The sequence below is a fragment of the Centruroides sculpturatus genome, unplaced genomic scaffold (assembly GCF_000671375.1).
Source record: "Centruroides sculpturatus isolate CEXI.00-Female unplaced genomic scaffold, Cexi_2.0 scaffold1089, whole genome shotgun sequence".
Taxonomy (NCBI): Eukaryota; Metazoa; Arthropoda; class Arachnida; order Scorpiones; family Buthidae; genus Centruroides; species Centruroides sculpturatus.
This window is the reverse complement of record NW_019385345.1, coordinates 265,327-288,445: the sequence shown is the minus strand read 5'-3', so window position 1 is coordinate 288,445 and position 23,119 is coordinate 265,327. Positions and strand designations below refer to the sequence as shown.

General features: G+C 28.3%; 1 protein-coding gene across 4 annotated transcripts; it reads left to right on the top strand.

The window, feature by feature from the left end:
- Positions 1-523: 523 nt before the first annotated feature.
- LOC111637902 (hepatocyte nuclear factor 4-gamma-like) lies at positions 524-22,456 on the top strand. Of its 4 annotated transcripts, none has more exons than XM_023383508.1 (8): positions 524-582; positions 1,410-1,682; positions 17,483-17,598; positions 18,554-18,589; positions 18,664-18,813; positions 18,882-19,122; positions 19,203-19,439; positions 20,859-22,456. In XM_023383508.1, the coding sequence occupies exons 1-8, from the start codon at positions 570-572 to the stop codon at positions 21,134-21,136; spliced, it is 1,344 nt and encodes a 447-aa protein (XP_023239276.1). In that variant the 5' UTR covers positions 524-569; the 3' UTR covers positions 21,137-22,456. The 4 variants fall into 4 exon arrangements, with proteins under 4 accessions (XP_023239276.1, XP_023239277.1, XP_023239275.1 ...); XM_023383509.1 differs by lacking the exon at positions 524-582 and adding an exon at positions 752-785 and having other exon boundaries at positions 20,886-22,456; XM_023383507.1 differs by lacking the exon at positions 524-582 and adding an exon at positions 752-785.
- The last annotated feature ends 663 nt before the right edge of the window (positions 22,457-23,119 follow it).

Sequence of the window (23,119 nt, the reverse complement as noted above, 5' to 3'; positions counted from 1 at the left end):
TTTAATTATAAATTATTTTAATTTATAATTAATTAATTATTAACGCGTCTAATGTACTGTACACATATGCAGTGCCGGCCCGAGGCAAGTTTTAGGATGGAGCGAGATCCTATTATGGCGCCCCCTTGGTTGCCCCTAATTTATACCCTTTAATTTTCTTTACCACTGAGGAGCCCTCTAGGGCTTAGCGCCTGGAGCGGCTGCTCCGTTCGCCCTATGGTAGGGCCGGCTCTGCACATATGCATACGTGTATATTAAAATATATTGATATATTTTGAAAACGATGAAGCTATTTCCTCGAATATGCAAGAAGGAATTAGTTTTGACGAAAACGTGATTGAATGTTTACGTGGGACAACAAAAAATATCATATAACATCAAAACAAACCAACGACTGGAATTTGATTCTGACAGCCCTAGAACATGTATTTACCTGTTTAAGTAATGTGGATAAATAAATATAGGCTCAGGAATATGAATTATTCGTATTAAATTACAGATAAATTAGATATTTAAAAAATTCTAGAAACCTTAAATGTTTCTTTAAACTCGAATATTGGGTTAATGTGATGGCCTATTATGGTATTTATTATTTATTTACTTTTTAAAATATGCTCTTGCTTTTTTTTTAATAAAGTGAATGACGTATTTATAGTAGTATTTTTTTCTTTGCCGTTTGCATTCCTTTCAAACACTAACAGATAAGGGGTCGCTGACACCCCTAACTCAACGCAAACTTTGTTGTGTTACGTTTATTAAACTCCTAATGAAGTATTTCATTCCTGGTAAGAGGGTTTCTGTAGGTATAGCATTATATATTGTAAATCTCATAATACAATACGTCTACCGACTAGCTTCTTATCCCTTTTCTTTCTTTAATTAATTCTTAATTACTGTAAAATTCCTGTTATTTTAGGGGTTATCACACTAAGAGACTTAAGACCATTGTATTATTGTAACATATATATTGACGTATATTGTAATGGACAGTGTTAAATAAATGGAAATAAATTAAATTCTAACTGAACTCTCCTAAACTTTATAGATGAGAAGATAACAGCAGCTGTTTAAACTGTAAATTGATCTCACTCAGCACAAAAATAGAGAAAGAATAAAGATAAAACCAAGCGTTATTATCATCATATCGAAATTTCATTTTTATTCTTCAAAATATTTAGTAGCAAAGGTACTTTTAATCTAAATATAGATTATTTTGATAAAAGTTGATTAAATATATAACCAAACAGAAAAAAAACTATGTCACAAACATTCTGTAATATTTTCTCTTCACTACATATCGATTCTTTGTTGATCCGATTTTTTATTTTCTTGAAGCAGTCAAGTGTAGAAAAGTATTAAGATATCTTTACCTACTGTAGTTTTTAACTGGATTTTTATTTTATTTTTAGGTGAACTCGATTTAGGTAGTCTTCAACAGTCTAATTCTCAAAATAATCAAGTTATCGGTCAGTATTGTGCCATTTGTGGGGATCGAGCTACAGGTAAACATTATGGAGCAGCCAGTTGTGATGGCTGTAAAGGTTTTTTTAGAAGAAGCGTCAGAAAAAATCATCTATACACGTGTCGTTTCAAAAGAAATTGTGTGGTTGACAAGGATAAAAGGAATCAATGTCGATACTGTCGTCTTAGGAAGTGTTTCAGAGCAGGAATGAAAAAAGAAGGTAATTTTCATGCATAAAAATAAGAATAATATTACTATTTTAAATTAATTAATCGAAAAACCATCAATATTTTCTATTTTGATAATCGAAATAACTATCAGAGTAACAATATATTTTTAAAATGTTAGTAAAAGTCAGTAATTTAAATAATTATAGATTTTTTTCCTCGTCGTGCATATTTTGAAAAAGAAACTAAATTATTTTCTAAAATAAGATCTCAACCATCTGGAAATACGGATGAACTACAAACAACAGTCGTAACAAATCCTTTAAGATACATTTCTCTTCAAAACTTCGCAAGATAAATAAATACGAAGGAGGGACAATTAGATACCATAAGCTATATCTGTTTCGTCCGTTATCGCAGACGTGTCTGCGGATCAATAAATTTTAACATAAGTTAATTTAAGTAGTCTATATACGTCCGACGAAAAGACCAAACCAATTATTTATCTTAGTTGTTTGCCATTAATTTAATTGTCGAAATTTATAACATTCGACATTTCTGTTTCACCATAAACGCCTAAAAGCATCCTTTAAGATACCGTGTAATACATTTTTCTCTTTTAGATTATGTTTACAAGTAAAATTACAATTTGTAATTAGTTATTTTGCGTATTTAATTGCGTTAATTTTTCCAAAAACTCCGACTATAAAGAAATAGCTGACTAATCAAAATTTCTAGAAACTTTGCCCAACATTAGACTTTTAACAATAGATTTTTCATAATAGAAACAATTTATAAGCGAATAACAGATATTGCAGCCGATTCTGAAATGATGTAATGCCTAATTTAAGATGAAGAATGCTTATTTAGCATTTTTTTAAGGGCTTAAAACATTAAATGTAACCGTTTATCACGTATATGTTTATGTTATTCTTATTGTAAAGTTGTTTATAATGAGGTTAAATAATTGGTTGTACTATGTTATATTTCATTATTTTGTTTTGTTTTCTAGCCGTTTCGTTAATATTTTAACTGAAAATAGATTTACTGACTTATTGAATAAATATACGAGCTATATATTCACACTTTTTAAAGTTCTTTATGTTTGGTTTACTAAAGTGTTAGAAAGTGTAGGATATTAGGCCATTAGAAACTTTTCTTATAGATATAAATTGAAAAAATCGATTGAAATGTTTATAATAAATTAATAAGAAACGAAATTATCAAATTAAATTTAATAAAATATTTGTGATAAATATCTGCATTCGTTATTTGAGCCGATACTTTTGTAATTTGAGCATCAGAATTTTAATATTAATAATAATTTATCGTCTAGCTTTACATTGTAAAGTTTTATAATAAAATTTTATTTGTATGGCTTTTTTAAGCTTATTGATCTGCTCAATATTTTAATCATTTTATTTAATCAAACGTTTTATGAACATTACAAATAATATAATAGATTCTATACATGTCTAAATTATGATGGATAAATCAAAATTATGAGAATCAATTATCAATTTTGATATAATTTTTTTTGTCAGGAGGCTAAAACATTAAAATTTATCAACTGAATTAATCAATTTTATTAAGAAGCTTAAGACCTCACAATGCGAGGCTGCAGTTTGAGATCTGTTTTTAAATTTATTATTACTTGGCGGAGCAGAAAGATCTCATATTTATTATATATATCTCACATATATTACAACTTGAGATTGTAAGTTTAAATTTGGCATTGTATATAGGCTATATTTTTATGTATATAATGGTATTATAAAAGTTTTTGAAATGAATCTCTTAAGCGCCCACCAGTGGCCAAGTGAATAAAACTACTGAATACTGGTAGTCGATCGTGAGTTCGCACCACGTCCACGTGAAGTTTTGTTTTTCTTCACGTTTATAACTAAATAGGGACAAGTTTCACTTAGAAAGTCCTCCCGGGAGTTATTTTCCTTAGGCAGATCGTCCACGTATTGAGTTGCCGTATACAAATAAAACCAAAACGGAATCCTCTCTTATTGAGCATACACGAATTTAATTAAATGCAAGGACTTATATTAAAAAATTATTAAAACATTTTTTTAATTCTTTGTTCAAAGCTTATGACAATATACGTTAGAAAAAGATCATTTCGTTATAAATGAAATAATTGAAACCAAGTTTCAGTTAATGTTTACACATTATTAAGACTAATATATAATACATTGATTTTAAAATACTGTATTAGGCTTAATCTAATTTTTACATAATTTCACCTTATACCTTATAATTTCATTTTTTTTTTCAAATTCCAGTCCAAAAACATAAAATTATTTTCGTACATTAATATTGTAGGCCTATATAAATAAATAATTGCTCGTTAATATTAAATTTTATGTAGCTAAACCTACATAAAATTTAATATTAACGAGAGCAATTATTTATTGTCATATCGTCACAATGCCGGGCTGCAATTTTTAATCATATTTTTAATTTATTTAACTTAAAATATATGCTGTCTATCTCAAATTATTAGTAGTGGCTTGCCTCTGTACATCATACTTTCCCTTTACAATAGAGTCATGTTAGTCATCTATCTAACACCTTTCGGGGGAAATTTTTTTTAATTGAAATAACATGACTTATGGGTTTCATCGGAAGTTTGTATATAGTTAATCTGGACCTTCTGACCTTAAGATTTCCGTACCTGCTCTCGGATTTCATCTATCTAACTCCGTTTCCGAGATTAAGGAAAGACAGATAGACGGACGGACGACATTGGGAATTTATAGATCTACAATTTTTTTCAAATTGCAATCCAAAAAACAAAATTATTTTCGTACATTAATATTGTAGGTCTATATAAATATTTTTCGTTACAAAAATAGGATTAGTTGGTAAATTTGAAACAAGATATTCTGGATTTACAACTATGTAGAGTTGGATTTACTACTAGTTGGATTTACAACTATGTAGAGTTGTAAATCCAAAGCCTAAATTATAACTATGTATTAAAGACAGATAAATTGATGAGACTAATATACAGAAAATCCTCACTTATGTCGTTGAGGAAAGATACAAGTATATTTGTAATCATTTACAATTGTTTTTGTCGAATTTTCTTTATAAATAGTAAAATTGACTCTATGAGATGTAAAATAATTACTGGAGGTTGCAAACACGATTCCAATTAGAATAATATTAACCGAATTATATCTTGTATATATTATTCATTCTAAAATTGGTTTCCTTATACGTCGTTTTTTGCTTAAATTCCAGTTTACAAAAACCTATCGACGACGTTAAGTGAGGATTTACTATAGTTTTAACTTCAATTTTTACAACCATTTATACTGTTAAACAAGTAGAGCAGACAATTAATTAAAAATTTCAGAATATTTTATTCCAAATTTGATTTTAAGTATCTTTTTGACTATATAAACATACACAATTAATTTAAATCTAGATCTAGATTTTATTATTCTAGATACGAAGGATATCAATTTTAAAGGAGTAGGAAATTTTCTATCCGAATTACTCAGGAATAATTACGGTAAAAAATGTGAAAAATATGGTTTTAATTTAGCAAAATTCGAGATTACTTTCTCATTTTAAGCGTGAATTTCAGTGTTAATGCTGACAGCATTTGTCATTTATTAACATCAAACATATTTATAATGTTTGATGTTAATGACACTTAATGGAATGGTTCCTGGCGAATTTAAGATTTCATAGAATATATTCGTAATCGATAAAATCGAAATAAATTTCTATCGAATTTGAATATCTTTTTACATAAATTTTTGATTATAATCATAATTTGGTTACAATATATTTTATATTATTTATCTAAATTTACCAGTATATTATCTTGAAAAACGCCTAGACCTACATATAATTATATTATTAAAAACAAAGACAATATTTTTATTTATAACATTTTCAAGTTTATGTCATGTATAATGTATAGAAATTTTATAAATCTGATAATGGAATGGTATTATATTTTAATAAAAAAAAATTATTGATATTTATCATTTCCATTTTCTTTTTGTGCTATTTAAATTACTAGCGAATGCGAATGGAAATATCTAAATGCAGCCCCACTCCTCACTTAACAACCGTTCGGACTTATGACCATCTCTCCAGCGGGAAATCCCCTTTCTTAGTCTTAGTCTTTTTCCCGAGTCGGCCAGTATCTATCACACGAAGAGTTCGCATCTCCAAGACTACATATTTTGATTAAAAATTTGTATTTTATAATGCGTTTCGTAGTACAAGATGTCTGCGAAAAGAGAAATCACCAAGAATCGAAGAAATGGCAACAGAGTTGGATTCGCAGCAGCACTTGGAAGAGGGAAGAAGAGGGAAGAATGGAAGAAGTACAAAAGAAGTTTATAGTAAAAAGGTTAGATGGTATGTTCTCGAAAGTGAATGCGGCTATATTCAAACTACAGGGTATGGATCCGAATGTTAAAACGGTTCACAAAAGCGGAACGAAAAATGAATGAACTTTTACGTGAAATTTATGAAGAAGAAAGAAACTTGCAAAGCATATCACACTAACGAGATACTTCTCAAATGTTATAGGATTCTTATCCCTATAAGTACTGTACTTCTATTTCCTCTCAGTCATCTTCCTTACCCAGATCCTCTATACCTCCTGATAACCCTGCTGATGGCACTGGTGACCTCGAGTCACTATCACACTTTGAAGGATTCGATGACTAAAATATTAATATGAATGATTTTTTCAGTTTAATGAATAAACTTTAATTTTTTGGTATAATATTTTTATAATTTTTGCTGATTGTATTTTTATATTCTTATGTAAGAGATGCAAATTAAAACTAACTTATCAAATTGGAATTTCCTTTAGATCTTTTCTCTATCAAAAATAAATAAAAACAATTAAGTTCCTCGTTTATCTACCTCATCGTAGGAACGGAAATCCGTTGTTAAGTGCGGAGTGCCTGTATATTTTTGGAAATAAAACCGAATAATTAATAGCATCTACTGTTAAACAAACGATACTAATTTATTGTTTTCATTATATTGTAATATTGCGTTAAAATAAATAAATAAAAAATATTGTGTTAAAATTTATATTAAAACAGATAAAACCATTATATCAAATTTTTAATTTTATTGTAAAAAGGGAGGCCATTTATGCTATAAGGCTTTGCCTGTAATTTTCATTAATAAATGAAAGTATATCATAAAGGAAGTTTTATAAAAGTTCTTATAATTTTAGAGAACTATTCGTTATAATTTTTTCATAAGAGTTATTTTATCTTTTATGTTAATTAAATAGTTAATATTTTAAAAATTGAATTCATAATTTTTTGAATTTGGCTAAATAGACGTTACAAAATAATTAGGATGAGTTTTTTTGCAGTACTTGAATCAAATGTAGGGTTTGTTCATACTTCGTGAGAACGGAAAAGTGAAGAGAATGTCTCTACTCTTTTCTATTATTCTCTTCCCTTAAGCATTCATACTTCAAAAGAACGAAAGAGAAATGCTCATGAGTTTTCTGTACCGACAGAACCGAAAACTCAGTACCAGACTGGTCATCTGGAAATTCTGAAAAATGTCAGAGACTGATACTCTGTGGGTCGGTTAACATGGTGCAGGAATTATACAAAAAAAAAAAAAAAAAAAATTAATATTAGAAATCCCGTTTTAATTACTTATATTGTAATTGATTATAATATGTTCTAATTAATCCAATGAATTGTTATTATTTTTCTTTAATTGAACGAAGTTGTGTTGTAAAAGGCCAATTTTTAATACAACGCCAGGTCCGAATTATGCTTCTAGTTTAAAATAAAGCTTTGAAAGTGTATTCTAGTGGTAATAGTTTTTAAAAACGAGACTTTATGCGGTTAATTAATTCGAGAAGAAAAGAGAACGAAGGGGCCTTATAACAGAAATTAAGGAAGACGATCCCGAAGTTATTTTTCGATATTTTAGGTTAAGTTTTAAATATATACTGATGTCAAGATAATATCTATTCGGATTTGATTAGCATAAAATATATAATCGAAGATAATTCTGCTCTAGTTCTAATCATTTCAATTTTATCAGTCCCATGTTGAAAGACTCAAAGGATTGTGTGCTAACAACAGAGAACGGATATATGTCACTGATAATACGCGAATTGTTGCGCACTAAATGTATTTTGTGTCGTACTCTTTTTTCTCGCGAAGTATGAAACGGCTTTCTAGTCTTCAGGTTGTTCCATCGAAAAATAGAGAAGACAGCGTAAATACGACAGCTGTAAAACTGACCCTTTTATATTATACTATAATTTTAAAAATATTCTCAAAAAAGGTGTTTATTTGGTTACGGTAACGTGGCACGTGCGATCTGCCAGTGTGGGATGCCTCCCGAGAGGACTTTTATGGGAAATTGGCCCCTATTTAGATGTTAGTAATGTGAAGAAAACACGGAAAACTCCACGTGACTAATCCGTTGGCGGGCGCGAATCCACATTCTGATACCACTGAACCGGTGTTAAGTGAAATCAGTTTTATCCACTCGACCACTGGTGGGCACTCTCAAAAAGACATGCTTTTAAAATTATTATTTTTGAAATTATCTAACAAAATAATCCATGCATTTGAGAGGTATTTTAAAACAGCGCTTCTCAAACTAAAAGGCCATGAAATTTCTTCATTCAGTAGGCCGCGAAACATTAAATACTTTTAATACATTCAATTTAAATTAAAAAATTGTGATATAACGAAAATTTGTTATTACTTATGAATTAAAAGGGTTTATTTTTCTTGGCAATAAAAATTTATAAGCATTAATAAATAATACTTAATAAATAAAACAGGGGTTCCGACAGTGGTTGGCTTTCTTGATTCGCGACGCGCTGTGAAATTCGTAAAAAATTTTTTTTGCCTACTTCTTGTAAAAAATTAAAAAAATATAGCTTAAATTATGAATTGCCGTGTACAATAATAATTGTTATTCTAGGGACCTAGTCTATATTAGTTAATCACAGATGTAATAAATCTATACAAATGGATTTCTTAGTTTGTAAACTATACTGCATTTTCATAGTATTCTTGCCACACTTAACCATTTCTTACTGCGCATCGTTTGAGAAGCATTACTCTAAATTAGGGGTTAACTACAAAAGTAAAATCTACACTTAGGACATTGTCCAGTTTAAGCTGTGTGGCTTTTGACAACAAGAACAATACTTTAGATAACTGCTTGACCAAAGCAAGGATTAGGATGATCTAAGCTGTGGTTTACAAGTTATACCATTGGTTCTCAACGTTTCTCGTTTCGCATACCCTTAAAACTTCTCACATCATGATGGACCGCGGGCCACCGGTTGAGAAACGAGGGTTTAGACTAGTCGTTTCTGTAATCGATAAAGTTTAAAAAATAATTTACTCTGGTAACTTCTCACAATAATATTAAATTAAAAAAAATTAAAGAGATTTTAACTGTAGTTAAAATTTCTTTAAATTTAAAAAAAATTTTATTAGTGTTGTTCACAGTTGTTCACAGTTGTATTTATTAGTGTTTTATTGCATAGTTTACGTCGTTATGTTAATAAGCAAGTTTATAATCTATTCAATAAAAGCATATTACACCGCACTCTTAATGCAAATTCAGTTTTTTAATAATATATTGAACATTTCGTGTTATCCGAACTTTTGATCATCCAAGTATCCTCGATCCACACACATTACCTTGTGTAATCAGGACTCTAGTGTATTTAAATTTTCGCAATATGATTTTATTTGTCTTAAATTTTAGTTTAAAAAAATAATTTTACAATATTTTAATTCCAGTATCTTTAGAATTTATAGAATTAATTTTATAAGATTCAACTGTACTTTTTTATAAAGAATCTACAGTTTCAGTAGATTTAAGGAAATCATCAACCAATGGAAATAGATTATAATCTTTTTATAATTCGAATAATTAGATCATACGTGATCTAATTAATGGCATTTTTAGTCGTCTTCGTCGTTATCAAGGAACCTTTAGACCAGAAATTCCCAATCTTTTTCTTACATTGACCCCATATAAAAAACATTTTTTTCAATCGACCCCCTTAAAATTTTTTATTATTTTCCAAGATTTTGCACAATATATCAAGTAAATTATTAAATCAGTTAATAAATTTCCTACATGATTGTTATTGTTCTTACTTGAAAATTAACTGAAATTCTCTCAATGAGTACTGTACCTGATTTTTCCATTGGTCGATGATTTCCTTTCAAAATTCCATTGATCCTGGGGGTCTATATCGACCCAGTTGGAAATCCTTTAGATAATTTATATAGAAAATTAGGCGCTAGTCATTATGTTTCAGCTTCAGAATTCATCCAATAATTTCTTTATTTGCCTGCTTCTATTTATATTTTTATGAGGTATTTTCTTGCAAAGTAAATATGAGAATCAAGTTTTTTTCTATACGATTCACACGTCGAATCCATTTTACTTTATTACTGGAGAAGTTATAAGAATATATTCGAAATTTCTAATAAAATGTTAATGTAGGCCTATATAATAGTCTATATTTTATACTGAAATTATATGCTTGTTTACATGTTCAAAATTTTAATAATCTATTTTATTAATCCTTTGTAAATCCTTTAGATTTCTACTCAAGCAGAATTCTACTCAAAAATTTATAAAGATGGTGCAAATTTAATAATAGATCTATATTAATTTATAAAAATTGATTTTACAGATTCATTCAGTAAATTAATAAAATGGAGAGACTACACATTTGTTTTTAATTTTTATAATATGTAAACGATTTATTGACGGCATTTCTTTTGTTAACAATTAAAAAATTAGAACTTTTAATTGATTTTATATGATTTTGACAACTTTAAACATCTGTATTTATTTTACAATGTGTAAAATATTAAAACATTCTGTATACCAGAATACAATAAATAGGAAAATATGTAGCCTATTTAATATATTTTATTTTTTTAATAGTGTTAATTTAATGACAATAATTCTTGTTAATTTGTTTATAATGTTTAAACATAAGGCTATTTAATCTTTTGTGTTTATTACATCATAATGTTTTAAAAATTGAATTCATAATTGTTTGAATTCGGCTAAATAGACGTGACAAATAATTAGGACGAGTTTATTTGCAGTACTTGAATCAAATCAGAGATTGGTTCATACTTTGTTAGAATGGTAAAATGGAGAGAATGTCTCTACTCTTTTCTATTGTTCTCTTCCCATAAGCGTTCATACTTCAAAAGAATAAAAGAGAAATGAGCACGAGTTTTCGGTACTGGCAGTATCGAAAACTCAGGGCCAGATTGAACATTTGGCGACACTGGAAAATGCCAGAGAGGCTGATATTATGAAGGAGTTATACAAGAAATGCATACATTTTAGAAACCCCGTTATAATTATTTATATTATAATTGATTATAATAGATTCAAATTAATCTGATTTAATAGTTAGGTTAATTTGAATATACTACACTTCTTATATTATTATCAGTATTATTGTTTTTTTAATTAAACGTAGTTGTGTTTTAGAGGCCAATTTTTAATATGATGCCAGGGTCGAATTATGCTTCCAGTTCTGTGTACTGCAATTTAAAATAAAGCTTATTCCAGTCGTAAAAGTTTTTAAAAACGAGAGTATATGCGGTTAATTAATTCTAGAAGAAAAGAGAACGAAGTATACCTTAGGCCTTATAAAAGAAATTAAAGATACAGGGTGTATCCCCTGCATCTTTAACTTCGTTTGAGAAATGTAAGATGTTTCTTAAAGGCCAAAAGGTAAAAATCAGAGACTTGTTAAGTCTGGACTATGGATTGATTAAAACCCATCCATACATTTTAAGCCAGTCTGGAGTCTAACGTGTAGTATCGGGAGTTGCATTATTGTGTAGAAAACGTATCATTCTGCCCATAATCTGAACTTAGAATCCTCTGATTTTTACTTTTTGGACCTGTTAAGAAACATCTTGGCGGCTTACACTTCTCAAATGATGACGACGTTAAAGATGCAATCATGGACTTGTTCAAATCATTAATTGAAGAATTTTTCAGAAAGCATTTTTCTCCTTATCTTTCACTGTCAAAAATGTTTACGTAGAAAAATAGTTTAGAATGTGTACTTTCAAATGGCTAATTAATTTTTTTTAATGTAATTCTTTATTAAGTTCTTACAAAAGATTTACCTTATTTTTGGGATATATTTCTTATTAGCTAATATTATGAATTTTTATAAAAAATGAATGCTATTAAATCGATAAAAGTTACTAGATTATTTGTGATAATGTTTAGAGTAGTAATTATCGAGTAAGCTGCGTCGTAAGAAAATCTGTTATTGCTGTGATGGGTATGATTTGTACCCTCAGTTTTTTTTTTATAATTATTGTCAAAAATTATTTTGTGTAGTTTTCAACTACACAAAATAATTTTGTGTAGTTGAAAACTCAGTAGAGGGCAAATACGATCTTGGGTTTAAAATGGATATTGAAAAAGGAAAATGAATTGATACTTGTAAAAGTAAAATGCTGAGTAGATTATGTAAACTAAAAATATTATCATTTGAATTTATTATCGTATAACCTGAGGTCATATGGAAATTTATATAAGCAGAATGCATATGATATTTCTATAAAAAAGCACAGATTGTAAAGCTTATACGTATGAATATATGTTCCTCTATAGCTCTGTTTGAGTGTTATAAAGGATGTTTTGGTTCTCAGAGAGCTAAAAAGTTTTCAATTGCACAAAGTAATTAAAAGCTTTAAAGTCGTAGACTAATCAGAAAATAAACAATTAACATTAATTTTTGTGAATGTTAAATGCTTCTAAAAGTATTGATTTTACTATCAGAAAGTAATAATAATACCGTGTAGAACGGAAACATTTATGTTAAAATTCTCAGACATATATCAGTCTGAGAAATTGTAAAATTAATTTTCCATTGATTCGCTAACACAAGGTGTGTTTCTATTTCAACACTTCTATTTCACCAAATGTTGAAATAGAAACACACCTTGTGTTAGTGAATCAAAAAGATTAAGACAACACGGTTTCAGAAGATTTAAAATTAATTTTCCAGTAATTTTTCAATTAAGTTCATTACAGTTTAACAAAAATCAAGTGGTGAGATACGCAGTAAAAAACGAATTTAGAATATTTAGTACTCCAGCACTCCTTAAATTAAAACAAATATTTTTTATTTTATTTATGTCAGGTTACATATTTCTATATAATCTGAAAAAAGGCTTGTAAATAAAGCCGAAAACGTTCGTTTTATTTAAAATTGCTCGAATACTAACGGTTTTAATACTTAAAAGATTATATATAGTAAAATGTATATAATAAAACTATGTAAAACACGAAAAATGTTTTAAACGTTTGGAAACAAAACTTGAAATTCAGAAAATTCATTTGTTCCAATTGACTTTTCGTGCTGTTAAAACATAATACAGTAGGTTAAATCGACAGATGTACTGTACTTTCATATATGAAACTTAAGAAGTTTGATAATTTGATCTGAAGACAGAAGCGGATGAATTATTTCCGTTTGTCTATTCACGATATTTAGACGAATCTGTTATGCTTATAACAATTGAAGAGCGAACAATGAAATACGCACGAGAAATGATACGTGAAATATAAGAAACTTTATGATTAAGATTTGAGAAAGTTGGATTGTTAATAAAAATTTTAATTATTATATATTCATTCGTTTTAATAATGAAATTTATTTAAGATTATGATTAATCATATTTTAATTAAATATTTTCTGATTATCAAGTCTTGATTGATCCTAATATTCACATTGGAGTCAATACAAAAATTCAAATATGGACTAAATATTATCTATTTTTATATTAATACCTAAAATGGTGATAAATATATTCTTGATGTTAATCGAATTTGAATTATTTTATATTTAAGGATACAGTAGCGATGCTATTGCTTAAAGTTATATTTACTAAGAAAATTATGGTTATGGCACAATTGTAAATAAAAAGTCCAGGATATTAAATATAAATTGCTTAAAATTTATAAAAATAGTACAAAAATTCACAGAGGAGACTTTTTAACAAGTTCTGTGTATTGAAACTGATGAGAGCCTCAATATAAAGATCGACTCCATAGCCAGACTATTGTGTTCCTGAGGTATGAAAAAAGAAGAAGTTTGCAGACACTTTTTCTTTTTAAATTTATATTATTATTATTTCTTTTATTTTTACGAATTTTAATTATAGTTATCATCCTGGATGTATATCAACAATTGTAACTTATATGTTGACCGAAAAAAACTACATTGGAGGCCTAAATTGTTCGGCCTCTGCTTTATAAGCATACCGTGAGGGTTCTATCTACATTTTTTTCATTTTTTGTTTTCTCTTTAATCTATTATTTGGACAATCAGCTTTACGTTAACACGGAGAAAGAGAAAGAGTTTTGTCATTGTACGAGCAATAGAGGAGGAGTAGAGGCAAGATTTTGGCGTGGAAATTTGATTCTAATCTGCTAAAGTTAGCAAACTTCATATTTTTCTGCTGTAAAATTCTCTCTAACTTGTAAGTCAGATAGAACCTTCTGGTTCTTAACCTCACGATATGCAAATGATTCAATTTGAAAAAAATTTGCTGAATAAACTATACAAGCTATTTACTGTACAATATTCATCGATGTAAATAAAGTTAATTTATACCTACTTATATGAATAAATTAAACAAGATACAATGCAGTTTCATTATTGATATCTACGAATATAAATACTCGTATGGTTAGTTTATGTAATCTATAGCCTATGTTATGCGGAACCCGGGAATGTCGCTCATTTCGTAAAATAGGCAGAAATTTGCGTGATTTGTGGCATTGCCATTTTATATCTTTCAATAAGATACATTTGTTTCGCTCGTTGAATTATGGCTTATATATGCTATATGTTAAGCCGAATTCCCAGATTCGGTTTAATATATATAGACCTACTACATAATTCATCTAGATCCCTTTTCATCATCATCATTTTCTTAATATACATTATATCCTATTCATCTTATGTTGTATAATTATCATCTCATCTTATATACATATATATTTTTTCCATAACTGATTTAATATTTTCCAAATCTCATTGAAACTTATTATAATCGATTTCAATTACTACTTCTGTGTAACCTGCTATGATATGTAAATATTAATTAGGCTCAGTAATTAATTGCAATTACTAAAAATTATCTTTAATAATAATTAAAACATAAGCCGATCTTAATAAATAAAAGAAATGAAAATTATAATATTAACGATTGACAATTCCGTAGGATATCCTTATAAGTTGTTTAAGAAGTTGCCATGTTTTAAACAAAACGACTTAAAAATTTAATGCTTAATTGATAGACAATTATATATCCCATTTTTATTTAAAAAACGAATAAGATTATAGTAAAACCTTATTAAAATTCCAACGTCTTATAGAGTTAAAAGAACTTTGAGCTTTTCTCATTTTACTCCCTGTATCGCTTTCACTCTACATCAATATTGATTGTGACTTATATGAATAATATTTTAATTGCTTTTTTGCCTATTTATTTCTAAAAACAAATATAAGTAGCTAACTTAACTAATCGTAATATAAATTAAGTTATCTTCATTTATCTTTTCGTTCGTTCCGAGGGATAAAAAAAAGTAAGAAAATCTAGAATAAGATGAATCGTGTTTAAGTAGAACAACTTTAGAAAAATTCTGAGAAAGGCCACTACACTGTTGTAGTCACCTGCAGAAAGGTTTTATTGTGTGCTCGGCTGCATAGTGGGATGGTTAAATGGTTTGCTCGTGTTCCTACCCACTCTGTCAACACAGGAACGCCCCAATGTAACAAGCTTCACCGGCGGAAGCGACTCACACAGAAAAGATAATGAAGGTATTATTCTCCATATCTCAATTTCACACGACGATTCGATGAAAACACTATTTATAAATTTACACTTATACCCTTCTAATTTGTTCAACTGATATTAATCTGCATAATACTTTCGTTATCATGCTTCGAGCGATTAGAAATGTATATGTATCGTCGGTAAATGTTAATTATGTATTCACGTCATGAACTTTAAGGACTATTTTGCATAATAATTATTAATGTAACACTATCTTTTTAACATATATATATATATTCAAGTTTTTATTGTTTTGTTTTTTGTTGTATTAAAAGAATTATACATAAACTATTTTTCAAAAGAGGTAATATTTTTATTAGTCTGCAAGAACCATTAAGACCCAAATTTAATTGTTCGAATGTCACGTTTCCAGAGAAATACAATGCTTTGCTATTAAACTTTGCTTTTCGCTGCTTGTTACCGTATTTTGTGCGTGTAAATAAACGATACAGGGCAGACAGAATTCTTGTAAATATTTAAATAAAATGCGAATTTTGCAATTCATTTTCATTTTTTCTCTAATTCTCGCATTTTTCAATAAAATTCATTTGCTATTACATAATTAAAATGTAGTCCTAATATTGCTGTTGCTGTTTATCATATTGCAAACAAAGTTTTAATTAAACAGTCATCAAGAAAATCATTCAAAACTTATTTTATTATAATAACACTTGGAGACAACTGAGATATAAATACAGTATCTTCATATCAAATTTAGATTATAATTTGGGATTCTATAGATATTTTCATTTCCAGATAAGAGATTTGAGTTTTGAGTTTTATATTAAAACTTCGTCTACTATTTCTTCCTATCCGATGAATAAAAACACTTATCTACTTCCGAAAGGTGACAGCCATATAAACTATACTGTTTAAGATAATATAAATAAATTAAACAAATATTTCTTTTTGCACGATTTTACATATAAACATTTAAAATTCGATAGTTTATAATTTAAGCTTAAATTTTCGAGCTCTCGCTGTTATATAAGTGATAACACATTAGAATTAAAGGCAAACTCTATTTTAATTTTCTGTTTAGACCAATGTTTCTCAACGGGGGCGATATTGCCCCCATGTGGGCGTTTTTTCATGTTGAGGGGACGATTTGTAACAATTTATATTTTGGGGGACGAAAAACAATTTTCTGGGCGATATAGTAAAACATTATATTAAGATTAATTAAATATTTTATTCGTTATATCGTACAATAATTAAACAAATAACATTATACTAGTCACTAGTCTATTCAATGCAGTATGAATTTGGCGTTAGCCCTGGCCCGTGGCATCGGAATTTTGAAGTGAAGGGGGCGATACTATGTAACGGTTTTATTGAAGGGGGCGACAATTCGTTACAGGTTGAGAAACACTGGTTTAGACTATTCTGTAACTGTATGTACTGTACAGTACAATAATTTTCCGGAAAATTAGTAAATTCCCTTACAAGAAACAAATTATCTGTGATGAGTCAATGAACAAATAGAACTATCTAATTCAATTCGCAAGCTTAATCTTGAAATTCTATTGGTACAAGCGGACTTTGGACTGTGCCGTGTGTATCTCCTATCTTCCAACCGAGATAATTTGTTACTAAGGCTATGAATGACCAAGCGCTACTCAGATCAACATTTGACGAATAGTTTTGGAATTTCTATAAAGGAATTCAAGTGAATAATGTTCGTCTAAATTGATCATTTTAATTGAATATCGAATTCATTTTAAGCGTAAATTATATCGAATAAAAACGCATTATTTATGCCTTAAAATCAATTTTTAAAACGTTACATGACTAGAGATTTTCAGAAAGTACTGTACTTTCTGATATTCTATAATTAAAAATAAGGTAAATTAAATCTGTATAATTAAAATTTTACTTAAGATAATTTTTAATACCATTCCAATTAATTAATTAATATCTAATATTTTATGTTGAAATTTAAGCTGTCCAAAACGAAAGAGACAGAATAAGTTGTCGAAGACCAAGTTACGACGATGGTCAAAATAATGGCGGCTTAAATCTTCCAACACTCTTAAATGCTGAATTGTATTGCAGACAGGTAATAGATCAGCCATTGAATTCTTGTTTAATAATATATTAAAGTTCATTTTTTAGCTCTTCAGTTCAAATTTTAGTGCTTTTCCGTCCTTCTACGAAAATCTTATAACAAATTACATTATTTTTGCTAGAAAAAATAAGCAGCAATTTTAGTCTAACAAAGAAATGATAGAATATGATTACTTTGACAGAAAGATTAAAATCGATATAGATAAACTCGCAAATAAATAAATAAATAAGGAGAAATATATAACTTTAGGTAGTCGTATATTATTTTAAATTGAAAACGACTTTTAAAATATTTTAGATTCCTCTCATAGCGCGACTGGGTTTCATATTTACGAGGCCTCAAAGCATTTGTTACAAATTATTCAAGAACTTTTATTATTCTTTTTAATGAAATTTTTATAAATTAAAAAATATACTATAATACAAGTTTTTAGTATTTTTGGTTTTATTTTTTTTGTATTTTAAATTTTTTAATAGTATTTTTTTAAATGTAGTGGAGGCTTCAACAAGGTAAGTGGCTTCAACTTCTCTCGATATCTCAAAGATTATGAATCATACCAAAGAAATGTAGTTTAGAAATTCAATAATTTTCATTGAAAAGTTATTAAATTAGCCAATTTAAAATTTTGAATACAGATTAAAAATTTAACAGTTGTTAAAGAACACTTATGATTCTATATTCATACACGATTCAAATTGTATAAGCTGACATTAATCATAAGCAAGAAAATCACAATATAAAACTGAAAAGCACTAAAATATTGATATTAGATATGTTTTTCTTAAAGGTAGTTTACCATTTTCCCCAGAATTAAAAAAAAAATGTAATCACAGATCAGTTATAGTTATATTCATATCTTTATAATATATAATTATCAAATTATTATTTAAAAAGTATTTTTTTCATGCGATATTTTCAACAAAAACTGAACATTCTTTTATTACAGAGAACTGGGGAAATGGTAACGCCCTTTCCAACACAGGTAATTATAACGATATAAAATTAATGTTAATTTGTTTTTTATTTATAGTACTTAATTATATTTTAATTGCATAGATGGGTTCTCCTATGGTTGAGGCTAGCATAGCTAACAAGAAAGTTGCCAATATTAGTGATGTGTGCGAATCTATGAAACAACAATTACTAATTTTAGTCGAATGGGCTAAATACATTCCATCCTTTTGCGAATTACCATTAGACGACCAAGTGAGTGAATGGTAGCTCTTGAAATATTGGATGATTATACCTTACTTATTGATATGATTACTTTTCAGGTAGCGTTACTACGTGCCCACGCTGGTGAACATCTCTTATTAGGTTTGGCACGCCGTTCTATGCATTTAAAAGATGTTTTGCTATTAGGAAACGATTTCATCATTCCAAGACACTCCACAGAAGTAGAAATAAGCAGGATTGGTTCCAGGATAATGGATGAATTGGTGACAACTTTAAGAGAAGTGCACGTCGATGATACAGAATTCGCTTGTTTAAAAGCCATTGTATTTTTCGATCCTTGTAAGTATGCAATAGTTCTAAAGTAAAGCGTAATTTGGTAAATTTTCCAAAAATGAATTATATATATATTTGTTTTTTAGATGCAAAAGGTTTAAGTGACCCTCACAAAATTAAAACTTTACGCTATCAAGTGCAAACGAATTTAGAAGATTACATCAATGATAGACAATATGATTCCAGAGGACGTTTCGGAGAGATTTTATTGACTCTTCCAGCTTTGCAAAGTATTACATGGCAAATGATCGAACAAATACAGTTTGCAAAATTATTCGGCATGGCCAAAATAGATAACTTGCTGCAGGAAATGCTTTTAGGAGGTAACGTATTATTTTTAATATAATATTTTTTCAACTATCAACGCGGTTTTTAATCACTTTTTTTAGTATTAATTTTAACAAATTCGGTTTAAATATTTTCGTTACTATGGGCATTTTAATGGCAAACATTTATGAATACCGCATGCCAACAATTATTTCCATTTCTAGCTCCATAAAAATTTATTTTGTCGAAGAGAATATAGATATTAAAGTGACAAAAATCAGAAAAGATGGAATGCATCTATAATTACTAATAGAAGAATATTTCAGTGCTTACAAGATTTATAAAATTTTGTATTTTATAACTACTGTATATCATATCGAGCTAATAATTGTTAGTGTCAATAAGATTTTTCAATCTATATATTTAATTATTTAAATATAATTTTAGCATTTTAAATAGAAATTAATTAATCATATAAATTTATTAGAAACTAACTCATGCATAATATCAAAAAAGTATCCTTTCCGAAATAATTTTACAGTTTTTTCCTTTCAAGATTACAATATTTTTTAATGATTAAAATGATTTATATTTAATTTTTCTTTAAATAGGAAACTACTTTCTAATGGAAATTATCTAAATAAATAAATAAGTTATTCAAATAAATCAAAGAATAGGGGATTTTATTCTTACACTGTTACATTATATGCTTTAATAAGCTATGATTTATGTTTTAATGAGAATTGATGCCATTCGATTTTAAATATATTTAGTTGGCATAGTAATCTTCCAATTTTCTATGTAGCAAATGTTTTTAAGTGTTTAGAAATTTAGTTAATTTAATCGGTAGATAGAATAGAATCATTATTGCTAAGATATTAAAATTTAAAATAGGCATATTTTAAATTTTATATTAGTAAGGTCTAAGTACGTTGGTGGTATTCATAAATGTTTGTTTCGTTACTACCTAAAGTACTCTTCCTGTTAAATTACTCAAACCGGAAAAAGAAAAACGAGCTTTGATCGTTTTCCAACGATTGTTGATAATTTATGATCCTACAACAAGAAAAGAGCTTCATCATTTTTTATTTACTGTATTTTCTCGATTTATTCTATTCTCGGCAATGTAATTTCTATTTCAAAATTCTGATTTACGTAAAAATAAATTTATTAAGTCAAAACAGTTTCGAGACAACTTCTGTTTAGGATATAAATTTAAGTTTGAATGCTTTGTATATTAAAAAAATAATAATAAAAAGTTATTTCTAATTTAAATCAGCACAGAATTCTCAGTATAAGCCGCAATAAATAATCGAGATGATATATTTTCTCGGTGACCACTTTTCACAGTGGGATCATAATTTAAGCTCGTATAAAAAAAGAAAAAGACGGAGAAGCCCCTCTAAAATACATAAATGTTTATAAAACTCGTGCTATTTCCTGACCAACCAAACGTGGTTCCACCCCCGCTACAGCTTCCTTTCCGATGACCGTATCCGCAGGCGCACCACCCGAGACCGGTTCGCAGATGCCACCACCGACGGGACCTCCGGCCACCCACACCTCCCTTCACCACGCCGTCCTTCACAATCCATCGGTGGACCACATGTCCAATGGACACGGAAGCCATCATCATCCGGATCCCGTAGCAAACGGACACCCAGAAACGCCAATACCATCACCGACGGACTCTTACATCCAACCTCTTCCTCCTCACATGAAGAGGGAAGTCGTAGAGCAAGATCCCTATTGACTCATCACATACCTGCTAGAGCATGGACTTAAAGTTTAGATTTAAAATAGTTTTTACACATTTTTCTCCTTTCGAAATTGAAAGGATCTTGAAAAAAGCTATCATCTTATATATATATATATATATATATAAAGTGGAGAGAGTAAATTGCTCCCTTTTCGTGTGTTTATTTACATTATTGTTGATCTCTTGAAACGTCACAATGCAAGAGAAACGATGTGCCTTCGTCATTATTTTTTTTTTATAAAAAAAAGCACATGATATCAATTATTGTGTATAATAACAGTGTTTTAAGAAAGAAAAAAGGCTCAAAAGTATATATATATATGTAAAAGGAAGAAAAAGTTGAAACCATCGAATTTATTCATGACTGTATTCATCTTCGTGTAACTTCATTCATCGACATTATTATATCTTTTTTTTTTTTTTTAATTTAGACGTTTTAAATAAATATTCATTACTTAATCTTCATCAAAACTTGAACAATTTAAATAGTTATACGTAGAAGACGTCGCTTTAATAATGATTTTTAAGGATTACTGTATTTCTACCGCTAAAACTGCATATAGCTTTTTAAGTGTGGAGATAATTTTTCGATGTAAATATTATTATTAAATATATGCAAATGATTGTTTTGATTCCTTGTTGAGGTTTAGATAAAATTTTAGGCATATTTTTTTCTTTCGGTTTCGTTAATTAGTGTTTGTTGCTAGTTAACGAAACCGCTAGCGCCATCTAGTCCAAAATTTTAGAACTATTCTATTTATTTAATTTTTTGCTAAAAGACAAAAATGTTTTTCGTTTTAAAATGTTATAATGATTGCAACTCCAGCTGTATTTTTTATAATCGATAAGCTATAGAATTCGCTATGTTTATTTTTAAATCTACAACTAAAAGTTTTCGTACTGTTCATGAAATAAATAATTACAATTTATAATTTTGTTTTAAAATTCATTTACTTTCGGCTCCTGTCAAGCAAATATTAGAATAAACGCGTCTAAAACGTGTAATGATTCTACTTTAATATTTTAGACAATCACAAACAATTGTGAGTTCCGGCATTCTTATATAACGTAGGCTATTAGTCAAATACACTACGTTCTGTTGCACACTAACATTAAATATCCCTTTGATAATTCAAATAAAATAATTTAAAGAATGTGCAATAGGGAATTCAGGCTAACCTATTCTCCAGTTAGCAATGCCAACAGTGTGTCACGTGATACGAATTCTGTGAATAGCCTTATTGTAACACGTGACATTCGCATTGCTAATGGCATAACTCGTCCAGACATTCGTTATGAGAATTTTCATTTAAATAAAAATATATTAAAACCGTATTTATACCTACGTGACGACTTGTTTCATTTTCAAACAGATTTATTATTTTTATTTTCCATTAATTCGTGGTGGTATACGTAACATTCTCCACGCATTTCATTTGTTTAAGAAAAAGGCAAAAGGGTTTTCAGCAGTTTCTTCTGGGGAATAAAATTACTTAATATGATGTAGTATCGAATCAACTGTTTGTAGTATTGCAATATTTGTTTCTAAACAGAAATTTTTCTTAATTACTGCCCTAAATTAGGTATAAATGAGTGAGAAGTAACGCAAAATGAAGTAGGCAACTTGCTTATTTCATTAATACGTACAAAATTATTATCTTAGCCTTAATAAATAGTTGTTAAATATAGTTGTTTACAAAATTAAAAGTTTGAATGCATCCCATGTAAATAATATAACAGTTAGGCCTATACCAAAAAATTGATCTAATACTGTATCTATCAGTCTTTGTGATTGTTGATAATTTTTATTTTTATTATATTTTCTACTACTTTATTACTGTACTTCTACAATATTTACTTGTTTTTATTCTATATTTTTTATATGACTATATTGAAAGAATTTAGAAATTCATGGTTCTGTATTTATATATAACAATTTATTTTTCTATAGATTCTACTCTTTTCGGTAATTTAAGA

Bases quoted from the DNA above. Each gene is read 5' to 3' on its own strand.
- LOC111637902 (XM_023383507.1), top strand. The intron at 17,599-18,553 runs GTAATAGATCAG...CTTTTATTACAG, and splicing joins CTGAATTGTATTGCAGACAG to AGAACTGGGGAAATGGTAAC. The intron at 18,590-18,663 runs GTAATTATAACG...TTAATTGCATAG, and splicing joins TAACGCCCTTTCCAACACAG to ATGGGTTCTCCTATGGTTGA.